Raw genomic sequence first — 21,650 nt, 5'->3', positions numbered from 1 at the left:
TAGATTTTTTTTAAATAAAATAATAATGATATGTGATGCACGCAAATTACTTTTGTCCTGTTACAGACTAATTAATTTAATGGCTGTTTTTGCTTACATTGCAGTTATACAGATTAGAACAACAATTTAAAGTGGGTCTCCAGCCACGGTGGTGTGTATAGCTTTCAATCAAATAACAAAGCAGTCTTTATAGACTGAGCTCACTAATCTGATCATCCATGCAACGAGTCCTGCATAACCACTAAATAACGAGGTTGCTTGAGACAAAACGCACAAGATCCTGCACTGCAGTGCTGAAGGGGGCGAGGGAACACTCGCGTGTGAGCGTTGTTTGGCGGGCACATCATCATCCCGACCGAGAAGCAGCAGACCTCACATCCTCCCCCGAACCACTGCATCGTATCTGCAGCCACTGCGACAGGCATTAACGGACAGCACCATGTGCATTGCTCAGTGAAGCCAGTACCTTTTTATATGCAACGTGCTCGCAGGTTCTCACAGTAAACCACTGCTTTCGAGTCATTTTGTCAAGGATAACGATGAGGTAAGAGCTTCCGGTCGCCATTTTGCTGGTGTTTTGAGGGGAATATCTGAATGGAATAATAAGCCGCTAAAGCCGCTGTTTAGAGGATGTTCAAGCGACATCGTTTAGATTTGGACGATGATACTTCGCCCGGTAAAAGGAGACCTTCCGACGGGTATGTTATGTTAGCGGTACTTAAAAGCGTCCAGCTGTTGGAAGTGTTTCATTTCTCCCGGCTGTTTTGCTGTTGTCCTGTTTCTAACTAGCCATGCTAATGCTAACTCGTAGCGAGTTTAGATAGCAAGCCTGCACCGGCTAAGGTGTAAATGCACAATTGTTCTAATTATGACATTACCAGTCACCTGCATGGGGTTATTGTAGGGCGACACGGTCGCGCAATGGTCTAGGAAAGTGGCTAGCTAGTGTAACGTTAGCTAACCTAGCTAGCAAACAGCCTGCCTATTCTGGGCTGCACGTGGCTACATGCTAGCCAGTGCTAGTTTAGGCGCTGTGTCTGAAATATAAAGTACACGCATTTCACGAGCCAAAGTCAATATGTCTTAATTAATTCCTGGTTGTTATGGCATGTAGCTTTCACTATACGTTGAAGGAAAGCTGAATACATAACCCCCCTATAGCCAGGCTAATGTTAGCCGTTTTGCGGAAATGAGATGTCCTGTGAGATGTCACTGCTATGTCTCAAATTACAGTCTCAAGTCAGCAAAGGACTGCTGAGCGTTCACATGTGGGTCTGATGGGCCTGTAGAAGTTGGAGGACCGATGATGAAGCGTTCCTGCTTGTCAGTTGTCACAGCGAGTGTCGCTGCCCTGGATTTGACATCGCTTTGATTGACCGGAAACGACGAGCAAAATACAAATTTACACCATCGAGTGGATTGCATGCATCACGTAAAGGATAACTTAGAGCTCGGCGTTATTCCAGGTGCATGCCGCAGCTTTCCCATCGTCAAGGATATGAATGGATGGAGAGGCATACATCCAAGCGAGCTGATCGGTGTTGAGGTTTCAGACCAGATGATACACCTCTGTATGAGTCCTGCTTAGCTTCACTTTTGTTTGACGCACTATACACAACTGTCATTGACACATTTAGACACAACTGAATCGTGATTAGTAGTAAATATAATATACATAAGTAATGGAAATGTGTTGGTTTTGTGTGACAATGCTTCATCAAATCTTAACTCTACGCATCTCCCTCTCACAGGCGTGACCGGGACAGAGACCGCGATGAACGGTCGAGGGACAGGGACCGGGACCGAGCCCCAGACCGTGACTGGGACAGGGACAGAGATGTGAAGTCATCCGGGGTCCCCATCAACCCAGCTGCAGGCTTCCTTAAGCCAAACCCCGTTCAGCAGCAGATCAACCCCTTCACCAACCTGCCCCACACGCCACGCTACTACGAGATCCTGAAGAAGCGGCTGCAGCTGCCCGTCTTTGAGTACAGAGAGCGCTTCACTGACATCCTGATGCGTCACCAGTCGTTTGTGCTGGTGGGAGAGACGGGCTCTGGAAAAACCACACAGGTACGAGACAGACTGTTTAAAAAATTGACGTTGGCTCAAATGTGTCTCATTTAATTGAAATCCAGTCATATAATTGGTTTGATAGTAATGGTAAGTAAAAAACAACAGGGTGCAAAGAACATATGATGCATTTTAAACAGTTCCTCTGTGGAGCTGATTCACAGTGTTTGGGTTCAAAGTTGTTGAAAGAGCTAGGATGTCTGTTTTTTAAATACTTGAAAGTGAGAAGATGCGAGTCGATCACTGGTTGAGCCTGAGCAGCCTCCTGAGGGGAATACAAACCATCTTCCAAACACTTGTTCAATAATTTGGTGTAATCTTCTCAGTGCGTTTAGCCTCATTTGTATTCCACACATCCATCATACCTTTTCGAACAGACCTTTTTATAGACTGTTCAGTTTGCGGTCTCCTCGAAATACATGCATGCTCACCAAGGTAGGAGCTCCATTTATGGATCTTTAAGGATGGCCATTTGTGGTAATTGCTCATAAAATGAATGGGGGAAAATCATCCATGAAATTTTAGAGAGAACGTTTTGTATTTTATTCATCTTTCTCACAATTGTCAAGTGTTTTAAAACCAAGAAATATACTACACTAACTCTTTTCTTGATGCAACTGCAGCTTAAATCATGAGGTAGCATGCAGGCGTTCCACCAAACATATTCCGATGATCAGGGTCAGGCCCTGTGAGCACGTATAACATATGTTCACACTGTCCTTGACATGTGTACCTCTTCCAAACCTGTCGTCTGCATTTGTTTTTTGTGTCATTCTTCTGATTGGATGACATTTCAAAGACTGGTAAGAGTCGAATCATCTCTAAAGGGCAGTCATCCGAATCTCAAGCTTAATAGAGTGGAAGTAAGGCACTCTTCGTTTGGAGCCTCTGTCAGGAAGCTGATTCTCTGTTTTTAAGCTCTAAGCAAGAACTTTACCCCCGTGAAACATGTTGATGGGTAAAACTCTCACAGGTATTTGTTTTTCAGGACATGGTAAACCGTAGTGACGCACTTATTTAAATGTTTGTTATACTCCGGTACATCCACTGCATTAATTCCCCTAGTTTGAGTTTTTCATTCAGAGAATTCCTGTGACGTCTTTTACACAAACCGGGCTCGTCCGCTGTCTTCCAGATCCCTCAGTGGTGCGTGGACATGGTGCGGTCGATGCCGGGGACAAAGAGAGCCGTGGCCTGCACCCAGCCCAGGAGGGTGGCGGCCATGAGCGTCGCCCAGAGGGTCGCTGATGAGATGGATGTCATGCTGGGCCAAGAGGTGGGCTACTCCATCAGGTTCGAGGACTGCAGCTCTGCCAAGACCGTACTCAAGTAAGAAGGCCAGTTAGAAACATTCCCCTCATGTTTATGTTCTAAGCAACCAATGACAAAAGCCGCGTTTCCAACAGGAAGTTCATGGTCATTTTAGTCCCGGGACTACTTTTTAAAAGATCTGTAAGGTTTCTTCTCTGTGTTTCCACAGCAGGCTAAAGACCTGCAGACTGACGAGAGCGAAATAAACCGTGGTTTTGTCTCACTGCGTCGACATTTACTGCTGCATAGTATTTACTGATGCATGTTTGATGTAATGAATGAAATGCAAAGAAGGAAATGAAACCCAGAGTGTCTGTCTCCACAGTAAATCATCTGTTGAGTGTTTGATGGTTATTCATTTGTGCTTTAGAATGTAACTGCCGTGAAACAATCAGAAATGATCTTTTTTCTCTCTCATTCGCAGCACTTTCTCTCTTTTACCACTCTCGCAATCGCTCTTTTTTTTCTCTGTCTTTTTTTTTTGCCGACAACAAAGCCTAACTATGCTTTTGATGTTATCAAACACAAAAATGCTTTTCCCTCATCCTACAACGGTGCTAAATTTATACTCAAGTAATTTGTTGTTTTATGAATTGAGCGGTATGCAATTTTCTCGAATCCATCTGGATTTTTATACTTCCTCCCCCTTTGATGATGTCCTGACCACAGCAGTTTGAAGGGGGGAATGCTGTGCTCATTACGTTCATTTTCAACAGGGTTTCCATTGCGTGTGCTGATGAAGCCTGCATGTCTTTTTCTTCGTCCAGGTACATGACCGATGGAATGTTGCTGCGGGAGGCCATGAATGACCCTCTGCTGGAGCGCTACGGTGTCATCATCTTGGACGAGGCACACGAACGCACATTAGCTACAGATATCCTCATGGGAGTCCTCAAGGAGGTTGTCCGCCAGAGGGCTGACCTCAAGGTAAAAAAACAAGTGTTATTTTCTCATGTGATCTTAAGTTCAGGATTATTTATTACAGTCTTTTGATAGCAGGTGGATTCATTTGAAAGGTAATACAAGTTTGAATTTTTTATTCTGGGAAATCCAGCTCACTTTTATTTAGCTTGTGTCTCGAGACTTGGTGTTGCAAGTGTTCTTGACAGCAGTCAGATTTTGTTTCCACAAATATGTCCCACTTAATGCCTTTAATACACTGTCAGAGCCCCAAAACACCACCTCCTGCGGGGTATGCCCCTCTTCCGTCATCTCCCTTTTGTCACATTTTCTCCCGACAGTGTCGCCGTGTCTGACAGCTGTGTGTCTGTTGAGGAAAGAGAAATGTCGCTGTTGGGCTCAGAAATGCACGTCTATTCTGCGCCGCAGCACGAGTGGAGATTGCTCCTAGAGTCGGCCCAATTTTAAGCGAATCAACCGGGGGGGGGGGGGGAGAGAGAATAGCAATTTCTCGGCGTGGATGGGAGCGTACAGGCAGGTGGAGGTTTTATCGTCGGACTGTGCCAGACATCGCTCCCATAAAGCAGCTGGATAATGACTGGTTGTTTGTCGGTGTGGAATCAAAGGTTAGATTTTTGTTTGCGGACTGTTAAATGAGGTCTAGGTTATTGGGAACGATCATCCACCCACACACCCCTCTATCTCCTTCATCCCTATCCCCTTTCCAAATTTGAAAGTTTAATTTGCCTTGATTAAGAGCAATTATGATGTCTCGCAGAGCGTAAAGCGAGATGCCGAGACACTGGCCCCTGAAAATGTTTGAGATTGAAAACGGGAGACGCGTTTCCCATCAGAATCCTAATGCGCTCTATCTAATGGCTCTGGAGAGAACATTGTGTACCCGACGTCAAGAACCCGCACTGTCCTAGCTCTGTTTAGGTCAGCGACTCGGAGTGTAATGCCAAGTTCTACACCGTCTTAGGTTGGTGCCAGCGCCCTTACCCTAAATCCTGATTCAGGAGCATTTTTCATCCCAGATAGCTTTTTGCACTCTTCATCTATTCTGTATTTGGTGGCACCTTTATCCACTTAGTATGTGTCCTTATCCTCGATGATCATCAAGCCATATCAAATGGTAACTCACTCCCGTAATCACCACATTTACACTCTGCTGTCCTTACTTTCAGTTTCATCTTCCCCTTCACCGCTTTTGTGAATACACTGTCCCTCACAGACTATTCCTGTGCCCTTGTCCGTCCAGGTGATCGTGATGAGCGCCACGCTCGACGCCGGCAAGTTCCAGGTGTACTTTGACAGATGCCCGCTGCTCACCATCCCTGGACGCACGCACCCCGTGGAGATCTTCTACACGCCCGAACCAGAGCGGGACTACCTGGAGGCGGCCATCCGCACGGTGGTCCAGATCCACATGTGCGAGGTGGACGAAGGGGACGTTCTGCTCTTCCTCACTGGACAAGAGGTACGCCTCTGGGTTTTAAATGTTTTTTAACGGATTGCCTGAGTTGGTCTAGGTTCGACAATAGAGATGCACTGATTGCAAATCTGAAAGTTGTGACAAATTGCGGGCTGTAGGGCTGATGCTAATGATTATTTTCATCATCGATTAATCGTTTGGTTATTTTCTCTGGTAATCGTCTGGACTTTTATGCCCATCACAATTTTCTAGAGCCTACGATGAGCGTTTTTCTGTCAAAACTGACAACGAACGACGAGATACATGTATGTTGTTGTTGTTTTTTGTCCAAACAAACAAGGTTATAGCCTTGTTCAAAGATTTTCTACATCTCCAAAGTCAAGAGTGTGCATATTAATCTAATTACATAGATGAGTTACTCCCGTACACGGTGCCATGAGCCCACTGGTGCACCCTCAGCACAGGATATTATTAATCCTCAGTTTGATAGATGTTAATGCACGTGGGTGTGCCTGCTTTGGAACCACCAGGATTTACACAGTGGAGGGAGAAAGAAAAAAAACGAGGAGTGACCCACATTCTGCCCTTCTCACAAATCTCTGAATTTACGTCATTTATGATTATTTTTTCCTCCCTCCCTGCAAATGTTGTCCACTGATGTGTAATAGAGGGCAGGGTTCATGCCCAAAATGATGAATTGGGTCACAGCAGGGTGAACACACGCACAGGAAAGCACCAACAAATATTTCAACGTCCCGATCACTGGACAGGAGAAGCCTGTCAGAGCCAACGGTGCCTGTGCTGGTATGATTATTCTCGCCGCACTCTGACAAAATGCTGTTGGAGACCATGTGATCACGTCGAGAATGTAACCGGTGGGAATACAGCACAAATTGCTCAAGAGATTAAAATGACATGTTGGATTCAAGTATTAATGCTTTTGTTCCGTGGTACCATCTATTTTTTTTTCATCCGTGCAAACTCTCATGTCGTTGTCTTTCTGGCTTCCCCAATCACATCTTGTGACATGTTGTTTATTAGCCGTAATTATTTGTCACTCAAACATCGGCCCCCGACTGTGGCAGGACACCTTCGTCAGTTTTCATTTGCCAAAGCAGGATCAATATGCGGCTTGTTACGAGGGGGAAAAAGTCATCGGAGGGCACGGTGTTTGAAGTGGTCTCCTTCGAGGGCTGGTAATTGATTTCAGATTTAGTGTTATCCCGGCTGCTCGGAGGGCTAGAAACGCTGATTGCCGCTCCTGTGAATGTGCAGAAAAGTCCGGGGATATTCGCAAGCAATGTGTTGAACATTTCTCATGCAGCTAAATGTAATTTGTTGATTTATATTCCCCCCCCCCACCCCCATGCACTGTGTCAAGCTAAGGCATTACTGAGAGCACTCCCACGTTGAGTTCATTACCCCCCCCCCCCCCCCCCCCCTCCTAATTGGGTTAAAGAAGTTAATGTGTGGTAGGTCTGGCAGAGATGGGTGTTCAAAGGGTGCTGCATGCACCGAGCGCTTCTTAACCTCTTCAGTCTCCCAGCAAGTTTGATGTAGACTAATGATCGGGAGGCAGATCCACGGCAAAGCCATAGACTCTTTTTTTATGTGACTGTTCAATTTATAACTGGCGAAAGCAAAATACACGGGACTCTCTCCCTCTCTCCAGTTTTTTTTTTTTCATGCTCGACATTTCGCTCCCACAAACAAAAACCGAAGCACCAAACTCCAAACAAGAAAGTTGAAACTTATCACAGCTGTTAAGCAAAGATAAGTCCTAATAGTTAAGCTTCCCCCTCAGCAGCGAACATCAAAACACGGGGATTGGCGGGGCGGTTGTTTGCTAGTCAAGAGGCGTGCCTAAATGTGTCAGTTATTAGCTTGGCTGTAGATTGTTGCTTCTGGGGTCGCGGGGAGAGCTAGTGGACAGGTTCCCTACACTGGGCAACTGCCCCGTGTGTCTGTGTGTGTGTGTGTGTGTGTGTGTGTGTGCACACACTCTGTCTTGATGTCCCTAAGGGACAGACAGCCAGCTTGCTTCGAGTGCTTTGGCAAAGAGGTCCTTTTTTTCCTTCCATGGCAGCTGCTGCATCCAGAGGCTTGATAGGCTATTAATACCCGGGCTAATTTTACCAATCCATTCAGATTTGCCGTTTTTTTCCACTTGTCAGCGTGTTGATTAAAAGGGTACACGGCCATCAGCGGGGTTCGACTTAATGCGACGAGCGAGGGGACGACGGGGCTAATAGCCCAGAAGGAAACCGCACCGCGGTGCTTTCTCATGTCAAAGGCAAAGGGTTACTGGCTTCACACGGTGGTACAAATTATGTCCGCTTCAGCCGTGCCTAAACTGATTTCAGCGCAGTATGCCCTTTAGAGAAGAAACCCAAAAATCTCTGAGAATTTTTGTGGGTTAGTCTGTATAAAAGAGCTCTGATGTAGCCCATTGCCCGTCTTTAAGCATCAGGATAATAGATGTGGTTCCCGTTCATCATCACTGCCTTATGACTTCTCTTCTGGAGAAAGTGCTGCATTGCTCCCATGGGCCTGCAGGTGGTGCAACAGTACAGGCTGTAACGTGACTCATACGGTAACCGCTCCTTCACGAGGATCAAACGATTGTTGTTAGCAAAACAAAGGAAATGGTTCTTAACAGCGGGAGTTACTCGGGGAAATGAATAGCTGTTGTATGTTGTTTTAGGCCGTACCAGAAACCACTTAAAACCTTCAAGTATGAGGATTGAAAATGTGTTTGTTTGTGTGCTGGCAGGTAACATAATATAAGTTTCTATGAGTGCCTGTGGAATGTGTAGGCATATTTTGTGCGTTTAATAGTGTATTCCGACAGGCCTCCAGAGAAAGGGCTTTAACCCCGTGCTCACCATCATGCTTTGTTATTCCTGGCGCTGCTCAGGTCGTGTGTCTGTCTGTCTGCCAGCCCACCGGCTCCAGAACGTTCAGCTTCACTAAACTGATCTGCCGTGATTTGCCGCCGGTTATGCATCAGTGCTGCAGTCTCATCTCACATTCCCCTCTACAATGCTGCGCTGTGGAATAATGAACCCCCTGTTTGAGTCTGTCTGTCTCTGTGTGTGTGTGTGCGCCTTCGGAGCATGCGCCTCCATGTTTTCTGTGATTGCTTGCATTCGACAACAGAGCCACGGGGAGCTCGGCAAAGCACACTGCAGTCCAGGTTTAATTTCCTCCGTCAGATGGAGCGATAGTTGGAACAAATGTACTGTAGCAGGGAACCACGGTTTTCCCCCGGCCGCCTCCCTCCCCCCACACACCTTTCTCTATCATCCAGATGCACCGCCGTTGTTCATCCAGGTGTTGTTCAGAAGCCGTTTGATTTTCCTGTTTTACACGCACACACCTGGATTAATTGTTGCGCTTTCGTCTTTCAGGAAATTGATGAAGCCTGCAAGCGGATCAAGAGGGAGGTCGACGACCTGGGCCCCGAAGTCGGCGACATCAAGATCATCCCGCTGTACTCCACGCTGCCTCCACAGCAGCAGCAGAGGATCTTTGAGCCGCCCCCACCCAACAAACCAAGCGGTGCCATCGGAAGGAAGGTATAACTGCCTTGTTGCTGCAAAAACACTCTGAGGGGGGAGGAGTTGAAGAGGAGAGTTTGATAGAAAAAGAGTGGGCTTGGTGTAGAAAGGCCAGATGGGGAATACGGTGGGTAAAGGAAGTGAGCTGGAAGGCAGGGACTGGGACTTTTTTTTCCCCCCTTTCTCATCTTTAGCGCAGGACTGACTCCCACAACATGTGCTGCTTTTGTCAGCATGCGATTCTCTGCTCTAAATTATAACTGGGGTATTACTCACGCCCTCTGAGCCTGAGGAAAGCACTGCATCCTCAGTCATTTTTGCATTTTTATCTTTGCACTACGTTTGTGCAGGCCCTGCTGCTGCTCCGAGAGGAGGCCTCGGACCTCTGACGCCACGTGAAACGCACTTCACGTGAGCTCATCCCAAAACAAGGAGGTTTCTCGCTGGTCCTCCTCGATCACTTAATCTCAGAGGTGTGGCTGGTCCTCTTATTGATACAGACACGAGACAATTCCTCTCTCTCGTGTGACAGTTTCGATTCAGGCTCATCACCGGAGTAGCGGCACCACCTGCGCTGCCACCCTGTTGGCTGGGGATCTGACAGAATATCAGAATATCATCGCTGCCAGTTGAATGAGCAAACATTCAAACAAACACCAGCGTCTTGATGGGGGACGGTGTCGATGACTGACTCATCGCTACAGCCCCTCTAATTGAAGCAGATCAGGCTGCAGTGGAAATATTTATGCGCTTTCAACGTTAAACACATTACAATGCTGTGAAACGCGATTAATAGAGGAATGAAAGTGAACTCTGACGGTGTAACCTCTGAATTGTCACGCCAGCCACCGCTACACATAGCCCCTTTTTCCCTCAAGATCATAAACTGGAAAAAAATGTGGCGATGTCGTCCCAAGCCTGCCCGAGAGGAAGTAGTGAAAAAGAATTAAGGTTTGCGACGGCTGCCGCTCCGCATGCTAACGACTGCATTAGGCACCCCGCAATTAACATAAAGCACTTGCTCGTCATTGCTCTATTTCTCCAGGAAAGCCACTGAGCTTCTATTTTTGAACAGTTTAATCATTTAGAGCCACGGCAGCAATTGACTAATTACAAACAAAGACTATAATCTCACTTTGCGTTCGAGCGTCTCAAAGATTGTCTCAAGCAAATGTGCCGTGATGAGTGTTGGGTTTTGTTTTTCAACATTGTCACGTTTGTAATGTTCCCCTCAAATGTCAGCCGTGATTCTGCCACGTCTCCGTTTCAATGAGCTTGGGCTGTGGCCGCGTGGGTGCTGCTCAAGGCACGCTCTCCCTTCTTTGGCTTTATTTGGCAACAAGGCTGTGTTTCCCAGTAGGGGACGTGAAAGATGACCCGCGTTAGCCGTAGTACTTACTCTCCTGCAGGTAATAACCCAGAAATAACATGCAGAGATGATGCTCTAATGATATTACTGATAAAGAAGCCAGGATTATCCAGCGCAGCGACAGACTGGAAGGAGCCGGCCTGCGTTCGGTGTAATGGCCCTAGCCCGGATAATCCTTCAGAATAAATGCAGTCAATGAGGCCACCCATATGATCATGAAATGTGAGAGGTTGTCATGTGTGGCATCTGCTGGAGCACCGACTGTGTCCCAACACGCAGGACGGCGGCAACCTCACCGAGTCCATTTGTAAAGACGGACCTCTCATTCCTCGCTGGGGCGTTTGTCGCTGGCATATAGTGTCTGTCATGAGTTTTTTTTTTTTTTTTTTTGGCCAGCCACTTTAATTTCAGTCGGCCACAGTGTGGCTAATAGGTTTTGTGACGATGTAATTCCTCTGTATCTTTGGGCCACCGAGGGCCTGGTTCCACTGCAGGAACTTCGTTCCCTGAAGCTTCACGTAAACTAATCTTTCAGGAACCTTTTGGTTCTCTGGTTTTCATTGTATTGTAAAACCGGGGACATTTCAGATACATGCCGTTTGAAAGCGGGACCTACCAAGTCATCTTCTGTGCTGTTTGGTTGGAGGTTGAAGTAAGCGGTTATGGCAACGACAACAAAGTAAGAAGTCGTGCTGGTTTTTCTATGTTTAAATGAGGACTTCATAGTTCATTGGACATTTGCACATGGACAGCCGTGCTATAGAGGATAATCGTACTAGAAAAATATCCGAGACTGGGTTCGTCTTATTCTCACTTTTTCCATTTCTGTACAGACACTTAAAGATGAAATCTACCATTATCAGTTGATCAGAATTGCAGGAGCAATGCGTTAGAATGGATGAAATCTGTATTTAATTTGAATCGTTTCCTTTTGCCCAGAACTGTCGACATACAATAGAAGTGGTACACAACCAGTGCCTTCTTTTTCAAAACTTGGATGGGCTGACAATATTAGGGAGTTATGAGGACTTGCCACCTAATTATACATGCTGCTACTGCAACAGTTCAGCGCCGCTTTCTGAGCACACGTTGGTGTGAAGTACGAGCGAAGCCGTCTCCACTGCAAATCTGCTGCTCTATCGCAGTGAATGAGGAAAAAGTAGCCGTACGTATTTGCACAATAGTCTCTCAAAGTGCAGTACAAATGACATGAATGTAACGCCGTCTCTATAACTAGATGCATAGCCCACGGTCTATATATTTCACAAAGTGAATGAAAGGATGTAAACACAGTTACTGTGGGGAATACATATAATTAAAGCACAATGCTGCGTGATCGCAGTGCGTCCAACAAGTGATGTGGTGGTGCCGTCGACGGGGGAAATCAGTGCTGAACTCTAAATCAAAACCCACTCCGTAGGTGTTTTCATATCTACGGCGGGACTTTGTTAACCCTTTGCATCAGCAGAAATCCAGCTTTCTTCATAACGCCTGCACCCCCGGGTGTATGGATCGTGTGCTCCGAGGTGACTAAACAAATCCAAATTTTGTGTTTCATTGTAACGCTACTGCATTTTGTTTCAAACAAACCACCCGTGTATTGTCTCACTCGTTTTTATATAGACTGGATGTGCCCATACATGCATGTTTCCATGTCTTAATTACGTGCTACATGCTGGTTAACGGTCCTCCGTTGGTGTTTGGAATTAAGTCAAATCTCAAAAGCTTCTTTTGAACAGTAGCTCGTTCACAAAAGTAGCTTGTTTACTATGGAAATACTAGAAAAGATTTTGTAAATATTTCAAACTGGACACAATACAAACATTTGCAGTGGCAAGAAAAGACGCTTAGATGGAAGCGGTAACTATTGTAGAGCAAAAAGCAGGAACCATTACATCGACTATTTCCAAGAGAGGGATGCTGACATCTCAAACAATAACCAGCAGCATGCTGAGGACATTCAGACGGAACCCCCGCCCTCGCACGCACAATCGCACACGATCACGTAACCCAAAAAGGGCCGGAGGTAATGCGCTTGGATTGGGACACTGAGCACCAAGCCAAGCTCTCAGCACAGACACGTTGATGGCCCGTTGAACGTGATTGTAGAAACTGTTGTACTAGGAGGCAGCGTGTGTGCAGTGCACTGCAGTGGCACCTCTGCCAGCTTCTTCAGTCAACTGGCTCACATCAGGCATTGTTTTTCAAGTTAAAGCAGATATCTGCTCTTGTTTTTCACTCCTCTACTCATGCTGAAGAAGAACTATGATTTTTTTTTGTTTGAATGCCAGGTCTTGTCGGCCCCTCCATGCACCCGGGTGGATCGTTTCTTAACCCATCCGTTCTCATTTCCACAGGTTGTCGTGTCGACGAACATCGCCGAGACGTCGCTGACCATCGACGGCGTGGTGTTTGTAATTGATCCCGGATTTGCCAAGCAAAAGGTTCGCTCTCCCCCGTCTCCCCCCACCCCATCTTCTCCCAGCACTCTTTATCTGCGATCATCTGCGTCTGTTGCCTGAGAATCCCCAGATAAACACGGCGGTGCACACCTGACAGCGGCAAAGATGGAAAAGCCGGTTATTTATTCCTCTGACATTTCACCAGCCTGGAGCCAAGTCATACACGGGGCGCCAGTAGAGACTCTATATGCATTGTGGTGGATAGTGTGTATGTGTCTGCTTTATAGTTGGTTGATTAAGGGTGTTAGTATGCACTTTTTACCTCTTTTACCTTAAATCTGTTTAGTTTACACTTTCTTTTCCCACTAACCTGGAATTCATCTTTCTCCTCTCCTGTCAGGTGTATAATCCACGCATCAGAGTGGAATCCCTTCTGGTTACGGCCATCAGCAAGGCCTCGGCCCAGCAGAGGGCAGGTCGTGCTGGACGAACACGCCCAGGAAAGTGCTTCCGCCTTTACACAGAGAAAGCCTACAAGACAGAAATGCAGGTAAGAAACACGGCGCTCTGAAAACGGTAAGAAATTCTACGAGGTGCTTGATTCTCACATTCTTCAACGCCACAAGCACTTTGTATTCCCCCGAAGCGGCACCTCTCGCTGGAAAAGCTCTCTTATGCAATATTTGCACTAAGAATCCACGATTCCCAGTTGAGCTGAATTATAATTCCAAGAGCTCGGTGCTAAACCGCACCGCCTCCACCGTTCTTCATAACCTATGCCAATGAAACGGCCACCTTGTGATAAATGAACCCGCGGAGGCCCAGCTCTCACTTTAAACAGGCTAATTCTTCCACGTCAAGTTAAACAGCCCTTCAAATGCCCCCAGACTCCCAGTCTCTGTTCAAGTCGACATATGAGCAACGCACGAGGAGACGATAAGACTAATTGGAAATGAACTGTTCCTTGGCTTTGTCTTGTACCTCTTAACTGGCACAGGACAACACGTATCCAGAGATTCTGAGGTCCAATCTGGGCTCTGTGGTGCTGCAGCTGAAGAAATTGGGTATTGACGACCTGGTGCACTTTGACTTCATGGACCCACCAGGTTAGTAGGACTTTGTTTGTTTTGTTTACTCATAAAGACAGTTGAAAGATTCTTTCGGTCCCATGAAGATGAAAAAAAACATTTCAAATGTATTTAAAGTTATAATCATTCAGACATTAATGAAATCAAACCCCATTTCTGACATTATTTATGGTTTTATATTTTAGCCATGGTCTACCTCTGTGTACTGTCGTAGTTTTCATTGTTGGTGGCGGGGTCCATGTAATACAGTTTTTACTGTATTTTATTTTGAAAAGCTACCCGCACGTTGTGCAGCATGAACATGGGAGTGTTTGCAATTATTAAAACTACACGACATTTTTTTCCTGCAGTAACTGATGCACCAGTTGCTCTTCATCCACCACCATCAACGATAGCTCTTGATTTTGATCTGTGACATCTGAATCTAAAATACAAACCGCTATAAAGTCTTCATTTAGTTGAACCGTGCTGGTTTCATGTAAAACATCAAATCTGGGTTGGCTGCGTCACATGGGAGCTCGGGGGGGGGAACGACAAAGCAAAGATAAAATGATCTCGGCAGATATCAAATGCTGCAGAGTGAATGTTTGGAGATTTGACGACAAGCGCTCTGACAGACGTGGATTACACACCAGTGTTATGCGGTTTGAAGTTCAGTTGAATCACGCTGGATGTCGGCCAAAAAACCCAGTTGTGGCATTCTCCAGGAGAGTGTGTTCCCGCGGAGACCACCCATCCTTTCCCTCACCCCTCCCCCCTTTTCTTCTCACCATAATATAGTTTTCATCTCACCTCTGAGATTAAACCCATCTCTCCCCGTCCACTGTGGCAAACGGCATTTTGAGAATGAAATTGGTTACATCAATAGCTGCACTATCACCTTGGCTATTGCCTTCCCTTTATATTCCTCCAGTGGAACGTGACTGACCTCCACCGCCGCCCTCACATTTCTCACAAAAACCGCAAGAGTAAAGCGTCAACACGCGGGATTGGCCCCCGTCTGCCGACACTAACTGGGAACAGTGAGGTGAAGGGGAGGATTATCTTTTTATTTATTTGATCCACTCGCGGCAGAAGGTTTCGCCCAACTACCTCGTGGAAGCCGGAGCTGGTTTGAAGTCTGTGAGAGTTTATAGTTCCACTGGATCAGTTGTGATACGCCGTGTCAAAGGCCCACCTCCGAGTAAATGGACAGGTCAGAGAAGCTTCTCCGGAGAGTTAAGAGTCAGAGGCTGGAACAACAGCACTACATGAGTTTTAAGATGGGTTTAAAATAGTTTTCTGGCCTGTTTGAAACCCTAAATGAGTGGATAGATGGCCATTCTTCCAATTGTCACAATCAAAACCCCTGGTTTGAAGCTCCAGGCAATGCCAGGCCAACCTCTGGTTGTATTGTTGTTCCTTGATGTTTACATTTCAAGTCAGATGAATTTGATTTCGGCATCATCTCCCTGATGATCAACAGTGTCTGCGCCAAAAAAGCCAGTGGCCTTTTCCATTTAAGCTTGTCCATATTCTCAATGGGAACCTTGATTTTCCTTTCACTGTGGGAACGCTCGGCTATCTAGTTTATTTCTCTCTTTGCCCGCCTCGCTGCTCGCTCACTAAACACAGGAGCGACGGCCGACCAAATAGAAAATCCAAAAAGAAATCAGTGGCGATTTACACAAGGACTTGTCTGGGTGGGATTCATTTGCCTCGTGACATTTCCAGAGAAGTACCTTTCGGAGCCAATGTGGTTTAATGTACCTTTAGCCTTTCCTCTCATTGATGTGGCCCTCGGTTAATATATCGGATTCTTGAGTGTTGAGAGAGTCAATACTTACTTTCTGATGAGCCACGTTGTGTGTGTGTATATATATTGAATTCCTCGCCAGCAGTACTTTGAAATCAGATTTTCACCTTTTTGTTGAGCGCAACACAAGCCGCTGGTGTGGTAAGTAATGTGGCCGGCGCTCACCTTGTGTAAAAAAAAAAAGGAAAGAAAGTAGCTTTGATGCCCCAAATCAATATTTCTTAATCATAAAAAAATGCCTCCCTGCTGTTTTAAATTGAATTTTTTGGGCGCACTTGAGAGGAATGAAAGTGAACGAGCACCGCAGCCGGCGCTTGAAGCTAATTTTCAGTTAACATGCAACTGGTCATTAGGCTTTAGCTCTCGGGAGCCAAAGGTCAATAATTGCATCTGGAGGGGGGGGGGGGGGGGGATCTTTTTCACCAAACGGTGGAAGCCTTTTGTGTTGAAGCATTAAGTAGAAAGTTCCCCTGTAATTGCATTAGTTGTTTAGGATTGCCCGAGCGGAGGATGAAAAATGAGCTCTGCCACGATTACTTCTCCGCTAAGTTTCCGTCTGGCGTGACTCTGAGAGCCTTCTCGTTGGGGTTGACCTCATGCTCCCCGCCACCCGTTAGCCACCGCTCCTCTGTCTGTCTGTTCTGAACTCGCATCTGTCTTCGACTACAGGTCTGAGTGAAGCAGCTGCTGGATCTGTGGTGGTTTATCACTTTTATCGCTTCCTCTTAAGTCAAATTCGGTTGCTCGGGTTGCAAATCACTTCCTTTACTGAGCCAACAAGCAAGTTTATATCTTAATCCAGTAACAGCTGGATCACATGACAGAGAATCAGAATGTCCCTTAAATGAATTGTCTAAAAGGAAATTAATTGCAATTATTATATTTTCTTCATTCATTGTGTCACATTTAACCGCTTAAATTTGGAAATTGTATGTTTGTTTAGATTTTGAAGACAAAAACGGGAAATAAGGCATTCTTTTTAAACGCTCGACCAGCCAAGTTGAACATGGATATTAAAGCAAAATGAGTCCGATCGTCCTTGAAAGATTGACCTCTGTTTCATGCCATTATGGAAAAATATATGATTTCGTGTGAAGATGCAAAAACCTAACCTTCCTCTTGACCAACAATCTCAAACAAGGCCATAAATCTATTCAGAAATACGTGCGTTTTGAAAAAGGTCCTCAAGTTGTTGCTGTGATGATAAAATGACAGTTTTGTAAATTGTTCTATCGCCGTTATCTGTGCGTGTTGCCCATGGGCTTGGAGCGCTGTTAATGGCCCCGTCTCTCTCCCGTCCAGCCCCAGAGACCCTGATGCGAGCCCTGGAGCTGCTGAACTACCTGGCGGCGCTCAATGACGACGGTGACCTGACGGAGCTGGGCTCCATGATGGCGGAGTTCCCGCTGGACCCCCAGCTGGCCAAGATGGTCATCGCCAGCTGCGAATTCAACTGCTCCAACGAGATCCTCTCCGTCACTGCCATGTTGTCAGGTAATGCTCGGGGCTGGCTAAATGTGTGGGTCTGAGCTGCTACTCTCTCCATTTCCTGTGCTCATGGACCAGTGCGCTCAAAGGAAATCTACAGAGCAGCTTCTGTTAAGTCCCCTTTTAATGTATTTGCATTCCTTGACCCTTCATTCTGTTTTCGATTTGCCCTCATCGTCAAATTCCACTTAAGACTGACTTAATCTGTATGAACAATAGACACAGCAGAGCCCAGAAGTTCTCGGAATAAATCCACCGATCGAACGTAACTACAAAGCAAGTCGGGGGTAAAGTCAGTGGTGTCAGCTATTACTCGTGAGGAAGGGGGGGAGGACATGTCTGTACAAAATGTCTCGGTGTAGCTGCAGCAGCACCAGCATGCTACAGCAGTAATTGCACTTTGGGCTTGCCAAAGCAGAATGCTGCTCATTGAGATGAATCTTGACGCCTTTGAAGGGCGTGCGAGGGTCTTTGAGAGTGGGGGAAATGGATTTAACTAGCGCTTTGGATGTGGTGTGCACTTAAAGTAGGTGTTTCAGGACAGCAGTTTTTTGTTTTTTTTGCTGAGTTCATTAAGAGTAAGCAGCGAAAAGTACACCTGAGAACAGCTACCAACCACGAGGCTCAATAAACACAGCTCGTACCCCATTAAAGGCACAATTAGCTTCTGACATCCAGAGAAAGTTCACAGCGGGGAGACGGCAGAACCCGAGTCCTCAGGATGAACTCTTCGCCCCCTCATTCTTTTCCACTTCGCAATACACTGTGCCCTGTGAAGTGCTCTGTGCCTCTCTTGAGCTGAGGCCTTGTTCCTGTCTGCGGGATTTGCTTAACTTATCCCTATGGGCGGCTGTGTTGGGGCCTATACCAACCTTGTTTAGTCCCACAGTGCTTCGTCCGACCCACGGAGGCTAAGAAGGTAGCCGACGAGTCCAAGATGCGCTTCGCCCACATCGACGGAGACCACATGACGCTGCTCAACGTCTACCACGCCTTCAAGCAAAGTGAGTGGCTGCTTTTTAACGCGCCGTCCCGACATCGGCTTTGTTCGTCGTTAACCCTGAATCGCTCTCGTCTCTGGCAGACCACGACTCCAGCCAGTGGTGCTACGAGAACTTCGTCAACTACCGCTCGCTGATGTCGGCGGACAACGTGCGCCAGCAGCTGTCCAGGATCATGGACCGCTTCAACCTGCCGCGGCGGAGCACCGAGTTCAACAGCAGAGACTACTACACCAACATCCGCCGCGCGCTGGTCACTGGCTTCTTCATGCAGGTCCGTCACACCCGGGTCCCTTTGTGAAGCCATCACAGAAGCATGTTGTCTTTGTATTATTCTGTGGTAGTGTATGTTTACTACTTGCTAACCTCAGCTATTTCATCTTCTTTTAAATTCTCTTTGTCACTAAATCAGTAAACTTAAATATACATTTTTAGTTGTTATATCAGCTCCAGTGTTATTCCGATGCTCATTGTAGTTTGCCCTCGTTTAGTTTGATCATTTGAACGTGTTTTTGTGCAAAACCCGGTACCGACTAAAATTATTTGCTGAGCTGTTAATTGTAATGGATAACCGCCTTTAAAGTACACACACGCAGCTGCTTTGCTTTAAACACATAAAAAGGAATCGAGTCAATTTTCTCCTTGCGTAAGGAAACAAATGGCATTTCGCAAGAAGCCATTTTCAGGGCTACCTGAAACAAGCAGCCTGACAAGTTGAATTATGGTGTTAATATTTGAATATTTGTCAACGTTAACCTTTACCTCGGAGACAAATTTGCGGTTCATGTTGGAGTTTTCGCAGCGTTTGTGAAGCCATGTCTTTGTTGGGAATGGCCTTTATTGAGACTGATTGCCTTGGTTAATCACAACAGCCACTGCAGCTTCACCTAGTAGGGAGCATCACTCACTGCCTGCTTACAAACAAGTTTGCAGCATCAGGCTGCAATATTAGTAACTAATAAGATTCTGATGGGTCTGTATGGTTAAAGTCGGGGCATATGTTTCCTTTTTCCTGTGTTTCTCTGAACTGCATTTGTTGGTTCCTGATCCTCTTCTCTCTCTTTCTGCGGTGCGAACAGATCGCTCACCTGGAACGCACCGGCCATTACCTGACGGTGAAGGACAACCAAGTCGTTCAGCTGCACCCCTCCACCGTGCTGGACCACAAGCCCGAGTGGGTGCTCTACAACGAGTTTGTGCTCACGACCAAGAATTACATCCGCACGTGCACCGACATCAAGCCAGAATGGTACGTATCAGTTGTGCGCTGTAAAGATAATTCTCAATTAGTCAAGTTTCCTTGACTAATGGAGAGCGTATTTCTTCTCATGATATCTTTAACTGTTTGTCTTCGTGGGAAATACGCTGTATTTCTGCACACAATCCCAAATTATTAGTTTGAAATGGCTTCAAAGAGATCATTCTTCTTCTTTTGAGTTACGCCCGTACCTCTGTTAAGCATGTTGTGAGAGGACATTTGTGAAAACATGTGATCCAATGCATGTCAGTCTTCTGAAATTGGATACGAATCCAACAGTGTAGTCACTCGGTATTAATATAAATATCGTAACGGGCAACACGCAGCGTAAGACATGTTGACACCCACACCTGTCTCCTCCGTGTCGACCCGATCACGATTCGCCGCCGTCCTCTTCCTCACACCTCGAGAGCGCCACATTAGCAGCTTCAGCGCTCCATCCGTGTCTACACGCGATGCGTTCAGGCTCCGTGTTTACTGTAGGCCGGAGCCCAACCGGCTATATATAGCTATATTTTACTGTTTTTAAATTTCACTCTAAGCTTCCATTGAGGTTTTCTAATGAAGCTTTGGAAGTCTGTCGTCATATTTTCCGCTTTTTCGTCCCCGGTGAAAATGTTGTTTGTGAAAGTCTAAACACCGATAAATATGGATTAAAGCATAATGCTTTGTTAGATAACAACAGATTGTGTGTTTTTGGAAATAATGATCCATCTTTTTTCAATAAATGGGAGGGGGGGATATGACAACAAAGGTTTATTCATTAAAATGAATAAAAGCTCAAAGTTAGCCTTAACCTTTTGTATTCATTGCTGTGCCGGAGTCCCGAGCCAACACAGTTTTATGAGTTTTTACTTCTTTGCTCTAATAAGAATAAAATGCCGGCCTCACCAGTGTCTGCTTGTTTGCACACACTTGTACTGCAGTACACCGACGATGCATGTTTCTCCTCCCCCCCCCCCGTGTGACCGTACACAATTAAGTATCGCGTCCGAGCTCGCACCGGCAGTCGCCGCGTGAATATGGAAGAGCCGCGCTCTCCCACAAGTAAACACCGTAGGCCGTTTTTTTTTTTTTCTTTGACTAATGTTTACCCGCTTTCTTTCCTAGGCTGGTGAAAATTGCCCCGCAGTACTACGAGATGGGTAACTTCCCCCAGTGTGAAGCAAAGAGACAGTTGGAGCGTATTGTTGCGAAGGTCTCGTCAAAGGAATTCACTCAGTACTAAGGAAGGCTCGCATGTGCTGCAACGGCATCCTCAATATCCGTACGAAGTAAAACCAGGAACTTCTTCTTTTTTTAATTCCACCAACAACCTAGTTTTGAATTCTGTTTTTTTTTTTTTTGTGCTGTGCGTGTGTGATGTATTTCACGACGACTGATGAAATGTGTCCTTTGACGGCCACCGTGTGTCATTTCTTTGAAGCCCAGAGGGTTGAGCACGACCAGAAATGGACTGTAAATGACCGTTTTCCAGGAATTTAGTTATTAACCATTGTCTTTTAAAGCATGATATGTCAATTTCAGCATTCCTCCTAAATACATCCATACTATAAGTCACAGCTCGGGATTCTTTGCTGTTGCTTCTGCTGTTTTTTGATTGAATATAATTTATACTGTTTTGATGCGGGCATAATGTATTGTCCTCTTGTCATGGAGATACTAAGAGGGGCACTTTGGTCACATTTCCTGTCGCTGTTCAGCTTAATAAAAATGACTTTTTAATAAAACGTTTTTTTCCAGTGTCGGCGTTAAAATAACAAGATAATTAGGCCGTAAACCTTTCACTTAACCCTCTCACACACACACACACACGAACTGAGCCACCACGCTTTGACCTGCCAAATCCAGCCCGTTTCCCGGCTCTTTAACTCGGGGAAGTTAAATCTTCTTACTTGGGATATTGATAGCTTCAGCAACAGTTGGAGTGAGGGGGAATGTTAATTGCAAATGTTTCGGAGGAAGATCAG

At 46.0% G+C, this 21,650-nt stretch overlaps 1 protein-coding gene across 2 annotated transcripts; it reads left to right on the top strand.

The window, feature by feature from the left end:
- The first annotated feature begins 365 nt into the window (after nt 1-365).
- On the top strand, nt 366-21,399 carry dhx15 (DEAH (Asp-Glu-Ala-His) box helicase 15). 2 transcript variants are annotated; one of them, XM_079295142.1, is made up of 14 exons: nt 366-544; nt 1,752-2,073; nt 3,209-3,402; nt 4,152-4,311; nt 5,546-5,764; nt 9,130-9,297; nt 13,006-13,092; nt 13,451-13,600; nt 14,048-14,156; nt 17,236-17,427; nt 18,303-18,425; nt 18,506-18,696; nt 19,502-19,671; nt 20,791-21,399. In XM_079295142.1, exons 1-14 carry the CDS (start codon nt 540-542, stop codon nt 20,906-20,908), a joined length of 2,208 nt encoding a protein of 735 aa, XP_079151268.1. In that variant the 5' UTR covers nt 366-539; the 3' UTR covers nt 20,909-21,399. The 2 variants fall into 2 exon arrangements, with proteins under 2 accessions (XP_079151268.1, XP_079151267.1); XM_079295141.1 differs by lacking the exon at nt 366-544 and adding an exon at nt 578-698.
- Nucleotides 21,400-21,650: the final 251 nt, after the last annotated feature.

This window comes from Melanostigma gelatinosum (genome assembly GCF_949748355.1).
Source record: "Melanostigma gelatinosum genome assembly, chromosome: 23".
Classification (NCBI taxonomy): domain Eukaryota; kingdom Metazoa; phylum Chordata; class Actinopteri; order Perciformes; family Zoarcidae; genus Melanostigma; species Melanostigma gelatinosum.
The sequence above is the reverse complement of the archived record's forward strand: the minus strand, read 5'-3'. Positions and strand labels throughout refer to the sequence as shown.

Bases quoted from the DNA above. Each gene is read 5' to 3' on its own strand.
- dhx15 (XM_079295141.1), top strand. From the start codon at position 631: ATGTTCAAGCGACATCGTTTAGATTTGGACGATGATACTTCGCCCGGT. The intron at 4,312-5,545 runs GTAAAAAAACAA...TTGTCCGTCCAG, and splicing joins GCCAGAGGGCTGACCTCAAG to GTGATCGTGATGAGCGCCAC. The intron at 18,697-19,501 runs GTCCGTCACACC...CGGTGCGAACAG, and splicing joins TCACTGGCTTCTTCATGCAG to ATCGCTCACCTGGAACGCAC.